At 43.0% G+C, this 19522-nt stretch overlaps 4 protein-coding genes across 8 annotated transcripts; 2 read left to right on the top strand and 2 right to left on the bottom strand.

Annotated features, from left to right (window-relative positions):
• Positions 1-1012: 1012 nt before the first annotated feature.
• Positions 1013-4465, bottom strand: LOC133965450 (C-X-C chemokine receptor type 3-like). 4 transcript variants are annotated; one of them, XM_062400020.1, is made up of 3 exons: positions 4031-4465; positions 2965-3314; positions 1013-2651 (listed from the first exon to the last, which is right to left on the bottom strand). In XM_062400020.1, the coding sequence occupies exons 2-3, from the start codon at positions 3301-3303 to the stop codon at positions 1896-1898; spliced, it is 1095 nt and encodes a 364-aa protein (XP_062256004.1). In that variant the 5' UTR covers positions 3304-3314; positions 4031-4465; the 3' UTR covers positions 1013-1895. The 4 variants fall into 4 exon arrangements, with proteins under 4 accessions (XP_062256004.1, XP_062256003.1, XP_062256001.1 ...); XM_062400019.1 differs by having other exon boundaries at positions 2965-3317; positions 4031-4464; XM_062400017.1 differs by lacking the exon at positions 4031-4465 and adding an exon at positions 3524-4024 and having other exon boundaries at positions 2965-3317.
• Positions 4466-5996: 1531 nt separating this feature from the next.
• Positions 5997-8721, bottom strand: cxcr3.2 (chemokine (C-X-C motif) receptor 3, tandem duplicate 2). 2 transcript variants are annotated; one of them, XM_062400016.1, is made up of 2 exons: positions 8572-8721; positions 5997-7741 (listed from the first exon to the last, which is right to left on the bottom strand). In XM_062400016.1, exons 1-2 carry the CDS (start codon positions 8605-8607, stop codon positions 6641-6643), a joined length of 1137 nt encoding a protein of 378 aa, XP_062256000.1. In that variant the 5' UTR covers positions 8608-8721; the 3' UTR covers positions 5997-6640. The 2 variants fall into 2 exon arrangements, with proteins under 2 accessions (XP_062256000.1, XP_062255999.1); XM_062400015.1 differs by having other exon boundaries at positions 5997-7744; positions 8572-8715.
• A 3927-nt stretch (positions 8722-12648) lies between these two features.
• Positions 12649-14068, top strand: cnfn (cornifelin). Its single transcript, XM_062400085.1, has 4 exons — positions 12649-12842; positions 13041-13166; positions 13251-13387; positions 13474-14068. Exons 2-4 carry the CDS (start codon positions 13043-13045, stop codon positions 13561-13563), a joined length of 351 nt encoding a protein of 116 aa, XP_062256069.1. The 5' UTR covers positions 12649-12842; positions 13041-13042; the 3' UTR covers positions 13564-14068.
• A 130-nt stretch (positions 14069-14198) lies between these two features.
• Positions 14199-19433, top strand: tlr21 (toll-like receptor 21). The gene is made up of 3 exons (XM_062399909.1): positions 14199-14264; positions 14781-14916; positions 15975-19433. Exon 3 carries the CDS (start codon positions 16093-16095, stop codon positions 19003-19005), a length of 2913 nt encoding a protein of 970 aa, XP_062255893.1. The 5' UTR covers positions 14199-14264; positions 14781-14916; positions 15975-16092; the 3' UTR covers positions 19006-19433.
• Positions 19434-19522: the final 89 nt, after the last annotated feature.

The raw sequence follows: 19522 nt of genomic DNA, 5'->3' as shown, positions 1-19522 counted from the left end.
TGATATTTACTGTAGTCATTGTGTTGCTTTCAGTTGCTTTACTGCATGATTTTCTCCTACATCATGGTAACAGATGTTTACAGATAACAAATGAGACGGCAGAGAGATGAGAGGGAGGTTTGCAACGTCCCCTTTTCTTGCCCGTAGGTGTACCGGGCACATATATGAAAATGGTAATATATATTTACATGCAGCTATTTCACTGTTCGTATCTATCACCTCACTGACAGGAAATTGAAGCAGTAACAAGAAGCAGTCGCACATCCTGAAAACGTGTGGTTTCATCGGAAAGGTAACAAGAATTACATCAAGAGATTAGTGGAAATGTCCCCTGACTCAAGGCGAGTGTTTCCATTTCAACCAAAAAGCATGAGAGCTATCAAACAAACTACCTCTGCTTTCCCTCACAATATGTCTTATCGATATTTGCATGAGGCAAATATTCGGACTGCAGCAGGATGTTGGTGATGGTGGAAACATAGCAACAACCAGTGTGTGTGCAGGTTAAACAATTAAGTCTTGAAGCTGAAACACCACCGGCCTTCTCAGTTTAGGAGATATTGAGTTTGGCTTCAGCACAGTCAGACACTTCTAGTTTTGTGTGCTGTCAACAAGTTGTTGTCTTAACTTTTGTATGTTGAGCAATGTACCAGGGTTTTTTAAAGGGGGGGGGGGGGACAAAAAGGGTTTTGTTTTAATGCTGATAACAGGTTTACTACTTATTAACAAATAGCCCCTCGCCTCTATCACAGTTAAGATATAAGCTCCAAGGGAAACAGGAAATAACACAACTGTTGCAATGCTTGCGGCTATTACACTATAAATGTGACACGTTGCTGCTGCTACAGTCGAGCAGCATTTCAGATCAGACTGCATTCTTCATATGAGGCGTTGGCATGAGATGAACTTCAACACCTTTCAAGCTACAGCAGAAAGAGGAAGGCGAATAGGAAGACTGGGGGAGAGGAAACGGCTTCTTTCACTATGAAATGAATCTACAGCAAGAAAAACACACAATTGAAAGTACTTTTTATTGCATGTAACATTTACATGTGTTGATATAGTATTATTTTGCCTTGAGACCAGAAATCAAGCCGGCTTGCAGGCTTTAACCTGCAAAGCAGCATGGTGATAAAATGTGTGCTGTGTTGGGATCTTCAAGATAAGAGTTTATCTAGACTAACTCCTCTTCTTCCCTTTGTTAACCCACCACATTCAACTGCTCTCACAGACAGAGCACACCACAGTCCTCTCTCCACCCTCCTTTGTCTCACTCTGTCACCTGACTAATGACATCAGCACCAGTTCATGTAATCCTGTGTCCCACAGATCACACACATCCATGTTGCAACTCAAAGTAAAAAACAACGGCCGTGCATGGGATCCACTGAGGGAAATTCCCCCGCTGCATCATGACTATAACCATGCATCCACACACTGGTTGCGCAATCGTGGAATCCACACAGTCTTTAGTGCTTTACGCAGACAACATGTAGAATGACTGTTTCATACAGTAACACTGGCAAAAATAAGAGCTTATGTTCCCAAGAGCTTCAGTGATAATGGCATCAGCTTTATGATAATTGTTTAACGTCTGAGAAATGTTCACTGACTCTATATATAAAAAATCTGAAATAAAATAATAATGATACACGATTAAAAAATATATACCTACATTAAAATCAAATTAATGATTCAGGGTGAAAAGCTGCAGTTGTTTAACGATGAATACAAAATAAAAGTTCAACACCATGATGTGGCTCTGAAACTTTCACAGTTAAAGTGCAACATGTATAAATATCTATTTCTCAACATTACACACACGAAGTCCCCGAACAACTCAGACCTAGAACATGACTTCATGTTAAATTTCTCGGTGACGGTGCTTTTGTTTTTCAGCACTGAGGCGACTGCACCTGTTGATCGACACTCGTCACCGGTTTCATCTCCTCCTCCGCCTCCTCCTGACTCTGGACGGGCCGAGCTTCTTCGCCCAAACCCAGCTCGCACAGTGACCCTTGAGATTCATCGGTAGCACATGTCAGCAAGGCCACGGTCCGTTTCCTGAAGTTATCACACAAGCCGAAATAGAGCAGAGGCCTGAGGCAGGCGTGGACGCAGCCCAGAGCGGCTGTGACCATCATAGCTGTTTTCAGAGAACCTTCTCCAAAAGAACCATCCTGAGGTTCCTTAGGACCGTCCCTGAAGGTGTCCACAATTAGCGTGATGTTGTACGGCGCCCAGCAGAGAAAGAAGACCACCACCAGGGGCAGGAGGAGCATGAAGGCAGTCTGCTTGTGGGAGCTTTTCGATCTCTGCTGCAGCCGGAGCAGGACACGGACGCAGCAGAAGATCAGGACGGCTGCAGGCAGCAGGAGGCCCAGTGTGTGGTGGCGCAGGCGGGACAGCAGTCGCCCGTAAGTTACTGACTGAGAGTAGTCGTTTACACAAACAGCTCCTTTATCATCATTCACAGTTAGAAAAATCCAGTCGGGGATGGTGAGGATCAGGGCGATGAACCAGGCGAGGAGGCAGATGAGATGAGCCGTCGCAGGTTTGTTGTGGGTGAACAGCTGCGTGTTGTGGACGATGGACAGGCAGCGGTCTACACTGATGCACGCCAGCAGGAAGATCCCGCAGTAGAAGTTGATCTAAGGGACATATAAGGGAAAAAATGAACATAGTGAACCAATGTAACACAGAAACGTCCGGCCATAACCTTTCACTCTTCTAATCTCCCCCCCCCACCCACACTCCCTCTTGCCTATTCCCAGAACGAGATGAGGAATGTGGAAATCACTAAAAAACATCAAAAACATCCCTAAATGTAATGAACTGTGTCTGCCAGGTCGATTAAACAGGAAATATTTGCCTACATTCAAAAACAAATGTGTCCAGCTCAGCCTCACTAAACAATATTTCACTTTCAGTCCATTCCAAATCCACACACCACCCTGTACTTACATTAAAAATAGCTCCACTGATCTTGCACAGCTCAGTCCCAAAGCGCCATCCGTGTTCAGCGGCCTGCACGGCCCTGAGGGGCAGCGTGGCCAGCAGCAGGGCGTCCGCGACTCCCAGGTGGAGGATGAAGATGTCTGAAATGCTCCAAGATCTTCTCTTCTGTATAAGAATAACCAGGAGCAGCACGTTCCCCAGTTGACCAACGACCATCACGGCGGAGTACAGCAGCGGGATCAACACGGCCTGGCCACCCTCCGATTCGTCGTCCGGTTTATACTCATAGTCCTCATAATTGTAGGTCCCGTTCTGGCTCAGAAATCCACCAAGATCCACGTCCATGTCTGCTTCTTCTGCTGTGGAGGGAAAACGGGTCAAACAAAGAGAGGAATCACTAAAACTGCAGCGCTTCAGAGGCTTTAGGTGTAAGAAAGATCAGCTTGTTCCATGCTCTCTCTCTCTCTCTCTCTCTGTGTTTGTGTGTATCATCAGCTTAAGTGAAGTCTGTAAAATCTCTCCTCGGAAAGCCCGGCTGACGCTTTATAAACATGGGCAAACTCACATGGTGCGATGTCACTGGATGAAGCAACTGTGGAGTGGATCGAAACCGACAGCTAAGTTCCCCCTAGTCTCTCTCTCTCTCTCTCGCTCTCTCGCTCCCTCTCACACACACACACACACACACACACACACACACACACACACACACACACACACACACACACACACACACACACACACTACATTACATTATTAGAACTTTGTATTACACTTGAGTCACACCTTACCACTAACCATAAGCAAGGTCTCAGAAGTTTTTCCTCATTGGGACCAGGGTCAAAAAAAGGGTCAATGTTTATGCTGAAAAGGGCCCTTTAGAGCCAACACACATACACACACACAGAGTATAAAGCTATTTTACACACAGTGCCAGTAAGTTGTTTTCCTAGGACGAGATAAGACACATTTCTTATGAACTAGAGACGCGTTACATCATGAAGCAGTTTCGAGACGGAGACAGGAAACCGAAAGAGATAAAGAAAAGGCTTAAACAGATAAAATCTCAAACCTCGAGATGTGACCGGAGCTGCAGAGCGAACGACGAGAAGCGATCAGAGGAGAAAGGGGGGCTGGGGTCAAGACACCCTCGCTGTTCTCGGACACAAACTCCTGCAACTGTCGCGCGTCTGTCACCTCCTGCAGCCGGACAACGCACGAGAGCTTCCGCCTTGTTTCCGCACACACGTGAGGAAGCGACACCACTTCTCCCGGAGGTGTGATCGTGTTTCTGTTTCTGAACGAGCGGAGGTTGGATGCGCCCAGAAAGAAGAACAACAACAACACTACAGGGGAACCTGAGGAGCGGATGATGGAGGAGGTTGCGCTCACCACCCGCTGGAGGTTTTCACAACACGGACGCGCCTCACGCGCGCGTACTGAGCGTACAGTAGTCCGAGTCTATGGCAACATGCACTTCGGGTCCGTGGCTCGGTCACTCCGCTCACAAGCTGCCACCTCTGCACAACTCAATCACCGCGGTTTTCAAAATAAAACTCGTAGTTCAATTTGCTGAGGCTACAAATGGAAATGTTATAAGAAAAACGCCTGCTCAAACTATGAGATTCTTTGGTTTACAGTAAAACGCAAAGAAAATAATAAAATGGCGCAGCCCTCATTGTCTAGGCTCAAGAGGTAGTACAAAGGTGCTTTATTCTGAAGGCTTTATTACTGTACTTCCGCTTTCTCACTTTTTCTGACTTGACGCAACTGGACACAAAGCAGTCAAACAATGAGCCGCAGCGAGGGCCACGGTCCACTAGTTGGCGCTGCTGTACACGTGTTTCAATAGAGTGAACATTATAGATAGAACACGAGGGTTGATCCAACCTGCAGGGTATTAAAATCATCAATCCTTATCCGTACTTTGCATTGACTTCCATTCATTGTGGACACTCAAACCAAAATAAATAAATAATAATACTCATAATTATATTAAAACTACTACTGCTACTACTAATGATAATAATAAGTCAATAAAATCAGCTCAAGTTTTTTTAACACTGTGTAAAAACTTAAGTAAGAAAACTAGGTAGTACCATATTGACCGGGCTTACTTTACCTTTTCCACCTCTTCATTCATCTGAACGTTTTTGACTCATGAGAGAGACACATAAAATACACTGATAAAGCAGTGTGAACCTATTTGCGGCCTCTTATCGTTTGTCATGAGTCAATGTGTTGAGTTGTGTTTCCTCAATGGAGATTGTGTTTCCTCAATGGAGATTTTTCTTATCTGAAACTCTGAAAAGATTTGTTTGTAAGCAAGATCACAAAAAACAACCAAACAGATTTCCACAAACCTTGGTGGGGGGGGGGGGGGGGGGGGGATATGAGGTCAGGGAGGAACCTGTTAACCTTTTGTGTTGGTTCAGATCGTGGAGCAGATCCATGATTTTTTTTTAAACAACTGGCATTTTTAGGGAACTGATATCTGTGAGTGTGTGAAATTTTGTGCAGCTTGACAGAATTTAAGGGAACTGTGGGGCCCTGGTTGAGGGATCCATTCTGCTGAGGCCCAAAGAGGTCAAATCTTACAATAAACCGTTTTCACAATAAAGATTACATCTGTATGTAAAATTACTATTGGGGTATTTTTACTTTGCTTTCTCACTACTTTTACTTAAGAATGTAATATAGTACTCTGTATAATTATGTATATTATGACATAATTATGATGTATAATACATTGTATTCAATACTCTCAGACTGAACTTCACATACTGCCTTTCTTATCTAACATTTGCTGCTGCTCTGTGAGCAAACAACACAAACTTTACTCTTCTGGATCCGCATTTTTAACACTGTCCCCGTGGCTCAGAGCCAGGTGAGCATCTCTGTCCCAGCATCACTTCCAGTTCAATAGCTGCACACTTACACTCCTTATTATTTGCAGGAAGTCAGTGCATGAACGAAAGTTGTCTGTAAACCCGCGAAGAAACTACTTTGAAATGTTGATGCACACACACCCCCGACACTTTGTTTTTAATACAAAATATTTATTATACAAATCTTTGCATACCTCACAAAGGGATTGGGTTTGTCATGTCACACATACAAAATATTTAAGTTATTTCCTCCTCGGAGCAAAGAGTAAGATCTTGACACATGCGGCGGCAACGAGAAGAATCAACGCATACAAATTACAAAACGATTTTCCCGGTTTTACCAGCTGCAAACTAAAGTAGAGACTGATGAGAAGAGAATCTGCTGACGACATGAGACATGACCACAGGCGGCAGCTTTAATGCTGAGCAAGCTTTTGTGTGAGTATGAAGAAATCTGGATATTTCACTGAATTTCACCAATGGACACAAAAGTTCTCACAACCATTGAGAGGAGATGACGGTCTGTTGCTCTCTTTGTCCCTCTCTCACTTCATGATTTTACAACAGTATTCTTGGAAGAAAGAAGAAACAATCTGTTTTAGCTGCACGTATAACCAACTGCAACGTGGCAAAGAAACCCATCACAGAAACTAAGATGATGGAACAGTTTTAGGGCAGAAAACTTTTAGCCCCTGAGAACATTTCAACAGCACATGTTTTTATTTAGGTCCCTGATTTCCTTTCATGGAATCTGTCCCATATCTGCCTCTTTCTTCTGGTCTCTCTAACCAGTATCACACCATGACAGAGATGGAGGTGTTTTCACTTTCTGCTGAGCTAAACGAGCCCGTCGGCCTCCTGGGCCTCCTCGGCTTCCATCCCTCCATCCCCAGCCGGCCTCTCGGTGCCAGCAGCCCCTTGAACATCCTCACCAGCTCCCTCCTGAACTTCACCCCCACGAAGCCGTACAGCAGAGGGTTGAGGGCGCAGTGAGACAGACCCAGACTCTCCGTGATCAGAGTCCCAATGTCCACAACACGGCCGAACTGGCAGCCTCCGGCCACCATCCCCAGCTTGTGCAGACTGTCGGCCAGCTGGAAGCAGTTGTACGGGGCCCAGCAGATGACGAACACAGACACCAGGGAGATGATGAGGCGGAGGGACTTGCGCCTCTGGCGGCGGGTGGCATTGCACAGGGACCTGAAGATGCGGATGTAGCAGTAGAGCATGACCAGCAGAGGGAGCCCGAAGCCCAGAACCACACTGATCAATTGCAGCCCCACCTGCCACTGTGTGGAGTTAACTTCAAACCACATGTGACACAGGAGCACACTCTGCTGGCCCGAGGTGTTCACACTCATCACCTGTTTAAAAATAATGTCCACCCCACTCAACCCCAGGCAGACCACCCAGATGAGGGCGCACACGACCTGGGCATGTACGGTGTTGCGCCTCCAGCCGGAGCTGACGGCATGGACGATGGACAGGTAGCGGTCGAAGCTGATGCAGGCCAGGAACAGGATGCCACTGTATCGGTTCAGTGAGAAGAGAGCGCCGGACATCTTGCATGCTGCCAAACCGAACACCCACTTGTGAGCCCACTGCACGGCGAACATGGGCAGGGTGAAGGCCAGCAGGAGGTCGGAGATGGCCAGGTGGAGGAGGAAGGTGTCGGTCAGGGAGAAGGCGCACGCGCCGCCGCTCTGCGATTTTCGGTAGCGTCGGATCACACACAGCACCAGCACGTTGCCCACGACAGCCAGCAGGAACACCAGGGTGTACACGACGGGGGAGTACCTCTGTGCAAAGCCGTAGATGTCCCCCTGCAAGCACGGCGCAGCACGGGTCCTGCTCGTTTCAGAGGACGAGGAGTTGTCGTCCTCATAATCATAGTTCTGCTGACAGGAAAGAGAGACGGGCTCAGACTTGGAGGAGATGGTTCAAGAAAAGCTCAGTTCACTGTTAAGTTAATAAAGTTGAGCCTGGATGAGGGCCCGTTTAACATGAAGGTCATACAGAGCCAATCAAAAAGCAACATGAAGTAAATTCATGTATAGATATCAATTGATGAACCGTCCTCCTAACACATCTGGTAAAGGACAGAGTTTACAATCTGTCAACTAGAGAGAGAAGGAAATACCAAAAGTAATGTTTAACGTTTTCCCACAAAAGAAACAGTCTGCGGCAGTGTAAAGTGTGATAAAGGTTTTGGCAGTAATAGTAGTTTATGTTGGCAGGCACATTGTATATCTAAGTAATTGTAATCCACATCCACCACACTGTGGCTGCACCCAGACTCCTGGATCTGAACTTTGTCTACTGGTGAGATGTGATGATGCACTGGATGATGGCAGCTGATCCTGGACTTTTATTATCAACAAGACTGCTTGATAAACAATATGTCTACTCAGATACCCTGCCAATAACTCCTCAATTAATTTACTTTCCATTATGTTACAAACTGTTTATTCTATTCAACGTTGTTATACTTTTTATTTTGGCTTATTTTCTCAGTTACACGTGTCATCTATTACACTTCTGTCCTCCCGGGGAGAGGGATCCCTCACATGTGGCTCTCTCTGAGGTTTCTTCCTTACTCACTATGAGGGTTGAGAACAGAGGATGTCTCACCTTCTTAAGCCCTATGAGACAAATCGGGATTTGGGAATATGGGCTGTACCTATAAAATTTGATTGATTTGATTGATTGATATTCTTGTACTCACCCAGTAATCCTCTGTGGTTGCTGTGACCAGATCCATAGTTGTAGCAGAACACCCGAAACCCTCCGAGAGTCCTCTAAGCACCACCTGCTCTTACACACATTAGTGAAACATCCCCTTTTCGGTCTATCTCTCCGTCTGCACTCGTCCAGATGAGGTGGGGATCAGAAAGGAGAAGTCAACATTTCAGGAACCGAATCCTTGCACATTGTAGGCAGATGTAGCTATATAGTAGGAATGAGTGACTGTCTCAGGGGAATTATGACATCTATTTTTTAAATATGGCTGCAGCCAGCTGGGGCAGACAGGCAGTACGTGACTGGTGACCTCAATGTGGAAAAAAAACAACATCTATTTTTTTGCAATGTGAACCCACAGGCAGTTTATGATACTTTGACATATAAATTTAAATTCTCACATAAAGGGAACCAAGAGGCATAAATTGATTTGACAAAATAATCCACGAAAGGAGGAGAAGTGAAAGTGCTTGGTTAGCAGGAATTTCACAGTGTCCCCTATGTTATTTTCCCTGTTTTGATATGTTATGCCCTGCACGTAGACTTTTGTTGAAACGTGGTGTTGACCCGACAGGAGTTGTACAAAGCTTAGAAATATGTGTGACATTTGTGTCAGCATAGGATCATAAAAATAGTTTCTGGATGCCAACTATCACGCTGATGCAGGACACAAGATTATATACAGATTAGATTCCCTTAAACAGAACACAAGAGGAAATCCACATGATTAAAAATATCATAACAGATACATTAACATGATTATATGATGGTAAGGATGGTTTGGACATTCAGTAATAATGATTTCACCGTTTTTTTTGCAGATGCCTGATAAACAGAAACGCCGTCTGGAACTGCATTTTGTGTCCACAATACAAATATTTTATTCACTGTGAAAGTCAAGGAGAAGATTTAAGGGGGAAGTAAATAGACAATATGTTCAAGAGAGATGTTAAAACCAGCTCGTTCAGTTTTACAATATAATTTCTCCAAAAGAAGTAATGTGTAAAGTGTCAGAGGAACTGACGGCACTTGTGGTTTTATCTGTCTTGACCATGCGTCTTCTGGTAAATTATATTATTGTGCAACAGTTGTTTCTCTTCCTTCTGACATGGTCTGACCTATTGAAGGACAATGCATTAAACATACCACAGAACCTATTGCTCTAGCAGGTTGTTTATGTATGTTCTGTTTACTAAATGTGAGATTCAATCCAAAGTGACTATGTGCAAGTCATTTCCACTATTGCAATTTATCAAGCTCCCTTACAAACTGCAGATCCTCTTAAATACTATAGCCAGTTATGTTTGAGAGAGACAAATTTAATGAATATTGCAAAAAGGTTAATACTTGTGTTAAATGTTGATATTATATTTACCTCGACATTTTAGTCTCCAGTCTTGCCAAACAAATTTTGCAATAATTATTCCTCAAACCAAATAGAATATAAAGCCTTCATTTTCATCGCACCAAAGACAGCAGTTACGACAAGATCAGAGATGCTGGTGCTGAAAAAATGTCCAAATGTACACAGTCAATATATATGATTATGAAATAAAATAATTTAAGTAATCCTTATTACACCACATAAGGAATAGGCTCACACAGTAATCGTCTACAGTTGGTGTGACCTAAAAAAAGTCACTCAAAGACTACAAGTCCCTGAAACCCATAACAAATACATGGCATCAGAATCAGTTGTATTGGCCAAGTAAGTTTGCACAAACAGGGAATTTGACTCGGTAAAGTGCCTCTCAGTTACTTACAAAGAATACACATCACAAAACAAACATAACAAAACAAAACAAAACAAAGCAAAACAAAACAAAACAAAACAAAACAAAACAAAACAAAACAAAACAAAACAAAACAAAACAAAACAAAACAAAACAAAACAAAACAAAACAAAACAAAACAAAACAAAACAAAACAATACAACAGTCCGAACAGTGCGACGGTCTAAGAAAAGAAGTGCAGGTGTGCATATTACAATTTTCCAGTGAGGGTGAAATAAGTAAACATGATTAAATATAATTATAATATATATTATATATAATATAATATCATTTCGGGAGTAACTGTACAGTGGTTATTATAAGGATCCAGAGTTATTGCACAGTGCCACAGTGGGTTGGCTGTTCAGAAGTGAGACGGCGAGGGGGGAAGAAACTGTTTTTGTGTCTGGTGGTTTTGGTGAACAGAGATCTGTAGCGCCTACCAGAGGGGAGGAGTTTGAAAATGTTGTGACCAGGGTGAGAGGGGTCTGCAGTGATTTTTCCTGCCCATTTCCTGACTCTGGATGTGTACAGGTCCTGGATGGTGGGCAGGTTGGCACCGATGATCGTTCCTGCAGACCTGACTGTCCGTTGGAGTCTGTTCTTATCCAATTCAGTGGCCGATCCAAACCAGACAGTTATGGATGTGCAGAGAACAGACTCGATGACTGCAGTGTAGAACAGAATCAGCAGCTCCTGAGGCAGGTTGTGCTTCCTAAGCTGGCACAGGAAGTACAACCTCTGCTGGGCCTTCTTGAGTATTGTGTTGATGTTGGGTTCCCTCTTCAGGTTCCTGGAGATTGTGGATCCCAGAAACTTGAATGATTCCACAGCCAACACAGTACTGTTGAGTATGGTGAGGGGGTGTAGTGCTGGGGGACTACTCCTGAAGTCCACTGTCATCTCCACGGTTTTAATTCTGTTCAGCTCTAGGTTGTTGCGACCGCACCACAGGACCAGCTGTTCGACCTCCCGCCTGTATGCAGACTCATCATTATCCTGGATGAGGCCGATGACTGATGTGTCGTCTGCAAATTTTAGGATTTTAACAGATGGGTCTCCTGAGGTGCAGTCGTTTGTGTAGAGGGAGAAGAGCAGTGGAGAGAGCACGCATCCCTGGGGTGCACCAGTGCTGACTGACCGGGTGCTGGAGGTTATTTCACCCGGCCTCACCTGCTGCTTCCTGTCTATCAGAAAGTTTGTGATCCACTGACGGGTGGAGGCAGGCACAGTGAGCTGGATGAGTTTGGTGAGGAGGACTTCTGGGATGATGGTGTTGAACGATCATTAAAAAGAAAATGGTAGAGCAGCATTAAATAAATGTTTTATCCAAGTAGTGAACTATTTACAGATGTATGATTGCCTAGTGAGCCGCACAGGTATAAAAGTCGAGATTCAGAGATAGAGTTTGTTCCAGTCGAGCCTGTAAAAGTAGTGAGCCCTGGGCTGGGCCATGACTTTTATGGAAATACATCTTGTTAACTTTTTATGTTTTTATCTTATGCAATTCTGAAATTTGATGCATCACCGATGTTTGTGTTTCTTATCATTAGTAGCTTGTTTGTTTCTTTAAATTATGTACCCGCTATATGGCTGAAACTGTGCTATTTTTTGTTGGATATCTGTGCTTTTAATTTTGTTTTTTAAATTTTTGACAGAATAAAACTAATGTAGTGATTCTGCTTTAATTTGAATTTGAATTATGTCTCCCTATTACCTCCAGCAAAGAGGTTATGGTTTGTCAACTCGCTGAAAGAAATCAGGCATGTTTAGGGGTCTGATATTTATGAGTGTTTGTGATTTGACGCAGATTCAAGTAAGAATCGGAATCTCATGAATTAAAATGTGATTTTATATACGCAGACTGTTGGGCCTTAGTGGAGCTACACACTCTACTGAGTGCCATTCTATTTATATTCATGTATATTGAACGTGTTTTGGCTGTTTTATGTATAAACTCCACCCTAATGTTGAGCTAGCTGACTCAGATAACAAATAAAACAAAAAATGTACCCAGCATGCACGTGCTGGGAGCTGCCCAGTGGTTTCTGTTGAACTGTGTGTACCTCCAGACATACCACACAAATACACACGAGAAGAAAGGCCGACGTATTGTTGCGCAAACCTTGTTCTGTGCACTAAAGGCAAACCCAAGTATATAAACTTTTACAATTCAAACAGCCTCTGCATGCCAGCTTTGTTCTTCAATTACTGTGCGCTGATAAAAAAACACGTCACGTCAGGTGGACCCTTTAGAAAGCTGTGATACGCCCCAAAAACAAACATTTAACTTTTGTATTCACAGGGTGTTTGCACCAAGCTGAATGCTCATTGTGTGTCTGGTCATATCAGTAGAAACTGATTTCAGACATATGACTGATGTCACAATGGGTATAAGAGCTGTGGCCAGGCCCTCGCCCACCTGTTCCTTTGCCGGTGACCGTCGACACTGTCAGACCACAGCAACCTCGGGAGGAGAGATCAGGTGAGATTTTGTGAAGCAAAGTTAGCTCCAAGCTGAGGGGGTTCAATTCTGATTCACAGCGGATGCTTCAGGCTCCTTATTCAAATCATTTATCCTCAATAATTTCACAAATTTATTGCTATAAGTGAAGTAAACTTAATTGTTTTTGGGGCTGGAATGGAAACCTTCAGAGGCCTAAAATCCCTTTTCTTCCTTCAGCGATGGCGTTCCAGTCCAATGTGATCAGCTCGCAGCCTCAGGTCTCAGTCACCCAGTACACTGTGACTTCCGGAATGTCGGATTGGAGCTCAAATGTGTGCGACTGCTGTGAAGACTGTGGAATCTGTATGTGATTTGATTTAGACGAGCAGAAATCAGCCGTCACTGTGAAATGCATTCCAGTCTGACACCGTTGTCTTTCACCTGCAGGTCTTTGCGCCACATTCGTCCCGTGTATTCTTGGCTGTAAGGTGGCTCAGGACAATGGGGACAGCTGCTGCCTCCCCTTCCTTCCGGGTGCGATGATAGCTCTGAGGACAAGCATCCGCAGCAGACACCACATTCAAGTAAGTGTGCTTTACCCTAAGCAATCCCCCCCCCCACCCCCGCGATAATGGTCATAAATTGAATCTGCCTGTTCCTTTCCCCCCAGGGCTCAGTGTGTGATGACTGGGTTATCATGGCCTGCCTTCCTCTGTGTGGACTGTGTCAGATGGCCCGGGAGCAGAAGATGAGAAGATAAAAAGATTTACAAATAACAAGGCACTTGTGGAAAACGTTCATTTCTTGGTCTGTTTTCAACATAAGAATAATAGCTGTAAGATCAGACTGAACTGCAATTTTATTTGACTTTATTATTTTGTACTAATATACTATATACTGTATCTAATATACATATTTATACACATCACAGGTATGGGCAGGTTTTCAGTGAGTTGGAAGAAAAATAAATATTTCATTAGGCGTAAACCTTTGCCCCGAACCAACGTCTTTCATGTCCAGTTAAACAGCGACTCACTGTGTTGAAATTGTCTTCATGCAACAAACTGGCGAACACATGAACAAGCAAAGGCGGACCTTCACACTTCCTTGTGACGCAGCAGTTTATTGTGGTGAATTTACAAGAGTTAATACTTTTGAATATATTAATATCAGAATATTGTTATCCTTGCATATTAGTAACATGTTCATCAAATAATATAGAAAATAAATATGATGTATTTAATGGCAAATGCATTCAAACAACAGTGTTTCAATAAAACTTTGTCGGATTATCATGTTGGGACTTTTTATTTTGTTGTTGCTGTGACTTAATATGGAAAGAGAGGGAAGGGTTGTACCCGCCTTCCTCATTCTAGTTTCGTGAGAATCTAAAATGATCACGGTGCGATGAAGCTTGTTGATGAAGGAGCAAGGTCAGCTGAGAAACAATCCACTAAGCAGGTAATTGAGTGTCATTTCTTGTACATATTCTATGTACAAATTTTCTGTATTTTTATTTGATATCATTCTTCTATTTTCTATTTTAACATCTTCTTCCTTCTGACCTCATCTGCTGCTGTAACAAGAGAATTTGCCCAGCGTGAGATCTATCAAGTTTAGCTTAATATGTGAAGTAAGATATTTAGTGATGGTTTTTCTCGTCACGCCAAAATGAAAACAGCTACGTTAGAGATTACATGAGGATGACAAAACACACATTTTAAAGAGGGTTGAATTCGAAACGTATGGGAGAATATTCGTGACAGATATTGTTTGTTATATTGTTTATCCAAGTATATCAACCGTTTGATAGCATGTTTTTAACAGTGTCACATGTGAATCTAAATGAAGTGATATGCGTGTCTGGGGGAGGATTAGGAGGAACTCAAGAGCAAAGAGAAAAGGGATATGAAAACACTAAAGAAGAACCGAGTTAACCTCTGTTTTTAAACATTTCTCTGGAAACACCTCATCCAGCTGTGTCTTCCTGGGTGAGGGCGACGGGCTGCTTTAAGGAACCTGCAGACAGCGGAGCTCGGTTCTGGGTGAGATGCAGAAACATCAGCGAGCAGCGGCTTGAATTGCAGGTGCAGTGCAGACCATCATAAAAAGGGTATTTGTATTTTGTATTTTTAAGACTCAATGTCATTTCTATCTTGATCTGTTTTGTCGTGTTTCGGACTTTATAGACGGTAAAAATGTATTTTCGTCTTTCAAATAATTATTTGAGATACAAACAGGATGTAATGCATACAATTATAATTATATATTCTCAGCGTTTGGAGAGCTTTACCATTCTAACATGAACCAATTAATACCTATAACATTTTAGAGAGGATATCCTTGTCCTTTAAAGCAGGGGTCTTCAACATTTTTCAGGCCAAGGCCCCCAAGCTGGTGAAGAGATGGAGCAGGGACCCCATACTATATATATTGTATAAAATTGTGTTTTATATTAAACTGGCTCTAGTGCCATGTATAAACATAGCTACCCTGTTATTGTGCATTCAATACTAAACTATTCAAATATTAAACAGGTTCATATATTCATGTTTTTAATTTAAACATGTGCAAGGTACAGGTGGCCTTGCCACTGCCATTTATAAACATACATCTGGGATACAACACTGAGCTATTACAATAATTCACAGATTCATGTTTTTATTTTAAACATACATGTAGAAGAGACAGTGAATCCACAAGCCGTCTGTGGATGGCACACATACTCCCACATTAGTGAGATGTCGGAACCTGATGGGTAGCACACAACCTTTCTAACCTTGGACGGATGGAGGTTGTCAGGCAGAGGGTCATATCAGCCTCACAATTTGTTGGATGCATGTTAATGTCTATTTAAAGACATTTCAATTTGTGGGGGAAAAATTGATTGAAAACAAATTTAAAACATAAAAAATTGTCGTACCTCCGTGGACCCCTTGTTGAAGACCTCTGCTTTAAAGGTACAGGGAAACAGGATTAAAATGTGCAGTATGAATGGTGATATGTACATTACATATAGGGATGTGGGAAGAGGTTTGTAAAAGGACTTCCTGCTTAGAAAGGAAGAATATTCAAGTAAATGTCGCTACTGTTGTCCTGGTTTGAAACCGTAAGTTTCAATTCCCTCATTTGACATGACGTGATGTGTTATTTCCTCCTCTCTACCTTCAGATACCTGTGCCACGATCAACAAATCAACGACCCAGAATTCTCTGCCACAGATACAAGCAAACCAAATCAAAAGAGACAGAAGATTCAAAGGCGTTTCTCTGGACTGAAAGAAGAGAAAATGTCCTGTCTCACTCATCAGTTCTTGTCGGTTGCACTTATGCTTGGTGCTGCTCAACTCATCAGAAGTTACAGCTATAACAACTGCATTGCTGATGCGTACTCAAAGGGAGAAGGCTTCAAATGCATCAACCGAAAGGCAAACAACATATCTGACATTATAAGGGATCTGCCGCCATCTGTCACCAATCTCAACGTCTCACTTAATCAACTGCGGGCCATTCCCGACGACAGCTTTATTCATCTGCCAAATCTTCAGAACCTCAGATTAGATCAGAACCACTTGATAAACATCAGTCAAAAAGCTTTCCTTAACTTGCATCAACTTCGCTCCCTCAATTTGTCTTTCAACAACATATCCCAGCTCGACCCGCTTGTGTTTAAGGAGCTTCACAACCTCACCTTTCTCTCGCTGACCAACAATACATTGAAGCAGCTTCCTGAGGGAATTTTCTCTTCCAATCTCAATCTGGCCACTTTAATCATGGGGCAAAACCTTCTGATGAATTTCTCCGGGATCGTCGAGTCAGTGTCACATCTGACGAATCTAAAGACACTGGACCTTTGCTTTAACAGTTTGACCTCCCTCAGCCACGCAAATGCGTCACTACCCACATCCCTCAAAGAATTGTATTTGTGTAGAAATCAACTGACCACACTAGGATGTGAACGTTCCTTTCTGGTGTACATTAGACTTCTAGACTTGTCGTACAATTTCATGCTCCCAACGGTGGCTTTTCAGGGAGTGAACTTGAAACAATTGAACTATTTGCGTTTGCGTTCAACGAGTGTCAAGGTAGTGGAGTTCTTAGATACCAGTGACATCGATGCAGGACGCGTTGATTTCTCTGGCACAGGTCTGAGTAATGACAGCCTGCTCACAGAGCTGTGCACGTTGTTAAAAAGAAAGGTGAAAAGGATCAAAAATATGTGGCTGGGTAGTAATTCTATTAGGAATCTTACCAACAACTCTCTGCGCCATTGTCCTGAAATCACAAGGTCTCTGGATCTATCCCGCAATAAACTGAGAAAAACAACTTGCCTTACATTCCTCGATAGCCATAGAGACATAAAGATCCTTAATGTGGAGCATAACCTTCTCTACTATCTCCATTCCTGTAAAAACCATACCGAGATTCACGTCCAAGAGCTGAGCTACCGTTACAACCGGATCCTCTCAGTGAGTGCTTCTGCTTTCTATAATGTGCCTCATATCAAGACGCTACTACTTAACATAAACTCAATCGCTTTTCTGCATCGTTATGCTCTCAAAGGGCTCAGCCAGCTCGAAAAACTCCGCTTGGACAACAACCTCTTAACTGATTTGTTTAAAGAGAACTTTGAAGATAATGTCAAACTGAAAACCCTTAACTTACGCAACAATCGTATTTCTGTCATCTTCAATTCGACCTTCCTCATGCTCAGGAATCTGACTATACTGGACCTCGGAGGCAATAAGATCACTCATATTAAGCCGTCAGGTCTGGATGGACTCATAAGTCTGTCCAAACTGTATCTAGATGGAAACAACCTCCAACACGTTGACTCTTCCCTCTATCATGTATTTCAAGATACACTCACAACGCTCGATCTACAGAGTAATCAAATTCGTTTCTTAACCGAAACTAAGGAGTCACCGTTTAAGAATCTCAGCAGACTCAGTGATTTGAAATTGGATAGGCAGCGGCCTTATGGCATGACTATTTTACCCCGCACTTTTTTCCGTGGCCTGCACTCACTGAGATCACTGTATCTGACCTACAATAATCTCTATGATCTTTCCCCGGATGTGTTCGATGATCTGACAGGCTTGCGTTTCCTCAACCTGGACAGCTGCTGTGTCGGTGTGATAAAACTACGACCAGGAGTGTTCAAAAATCTGAGAAATTTGACCGAATTGGTTGTAGAAAATATGGGCATTCAGAACTTCTCAAAGCAGGTTTTCGGGAATCTTACGCGGTTACGCAGGTTGCAGATGAACCGCAATGTGATGCAGAGAATTCCTGTTGATGCACTACAAAGTCTACCTAACCTCAACTACCTTGACATACGTAATATTCCTTTAAGCTGCACCTGCAAGAACATCTTGCTGCAAAATTGGACCCGATACGACCCAAATGTCCAGGTAGTCTATCTGTACAATCTGCTGTGCCAATCTGATCCATCGATTAAATTCTACAACTTTGACACCAAAGTTTGCTTCATAGATCTAGGTGAGTACATGTTCTTCAGCACAGCAGCTGTGCTCTTCCTGTTCACAGTCTCTCCTCTTCTTTATGTCAAACTCTATTGGAAATTCAAGTACAGCTACTATGTGTTCCGTTCCTGGTTTAGTGAGCAGTGGCGCAGATTCAGGGAGGAGGAGGAAAACTGTAAATATGATGCCTTCATTTCCTACAATTCCTCTGATGAACAGTGGGTCATGGATCAGTTAGTGCCCAACCTGGAGGGGAATGGATCGTCTTTTAAACTTTGCCTACATCACAGGGACTTTGAACTGGGCCGAGATATCGTGGACAACATCGTCTCTGCCGTTTACAGCAGCCGGAAAACTATTTGTGTGGTGAGCAGGAATTTCCTACAAAGCGAGTGGTGTTCCCTGGAAATCCAGCTCGCCAGCTACCGACTCTTCGATGAGCACCGAGACGTTCTTCTGCTCGTGTTTCTGGAGCCGATCTCGGAGAGGAAGCTGTCATCCTATCACCGCATGAGGAAAGTCATGCTAAAAAAGACCTATCTGCAGTGGCCGGGCTCAGACTGCACCGATCCAACGCAGGCCCAAGACCTGTTCTGGAATCAGCTACGTAGGGGGATAAGGATGGAGAGCAGACTCGAAACAGAGGACAGCACTAAATGTGATGATAAAACTGAACATTTAGAGACATCAGATGATAAATATTACTTGCTACCTTAAAACACAATACTGTCAATTGAAGTTTAAGAGATAAACCCTTCAGCATGTTAAACAAATAATGAATTAAGGCTGTAGGGAGAGGGTCACAAGAATATCTGAATATCTGAATGTACAGTGTGATGTATTGTAGATCAACAAAAAGTAATTTTTATGAGCATGAATCAGCATTGTCATTTAACATCTGGTTATCAGAATAGCTTTATTTTGTGTATTTTAATAGCTATATTTGAAGCTTGGCTTTCCTCTTTTATACAATTGCACAAAGTGTTTTCTTCCAAGTTAATGCAGCCCATATAGAAAAGGAATAACTGAACAATTTTCACAATAGCACAGCCTTTGCAAATAATATTCCTCTGTACAGAATTTCCCATTATAGCACATATGTTAATGAAGACGTGCTCTGTAAATTAAAACAATGCTCCAGAGATGCAGACAACTCCTAATCGTGTGTTTCTTTATCTATTGAACAACACAAATGAATAAAAGAGCAAACTTGAGATAACAACTATTGTTATGA

This window comes from Platichthys flesus, chromosome 11 (genome assembly GCF_949316205.1).
Source record: "Platichthys flesus chromosome 11, fPlaFle2.1, whole genome shotgun sequence".
NCBI lineage: Eukaryota > Metazoa > Chordata > Actinopteri > Pleuronectiformes > Pleuronectidae > Platichthys > Platichthys flesus.
Note: the sequence above shows the minus strand (reverse complement) of the source record. Positions and strands in the feature narration are given on the sequence as shown.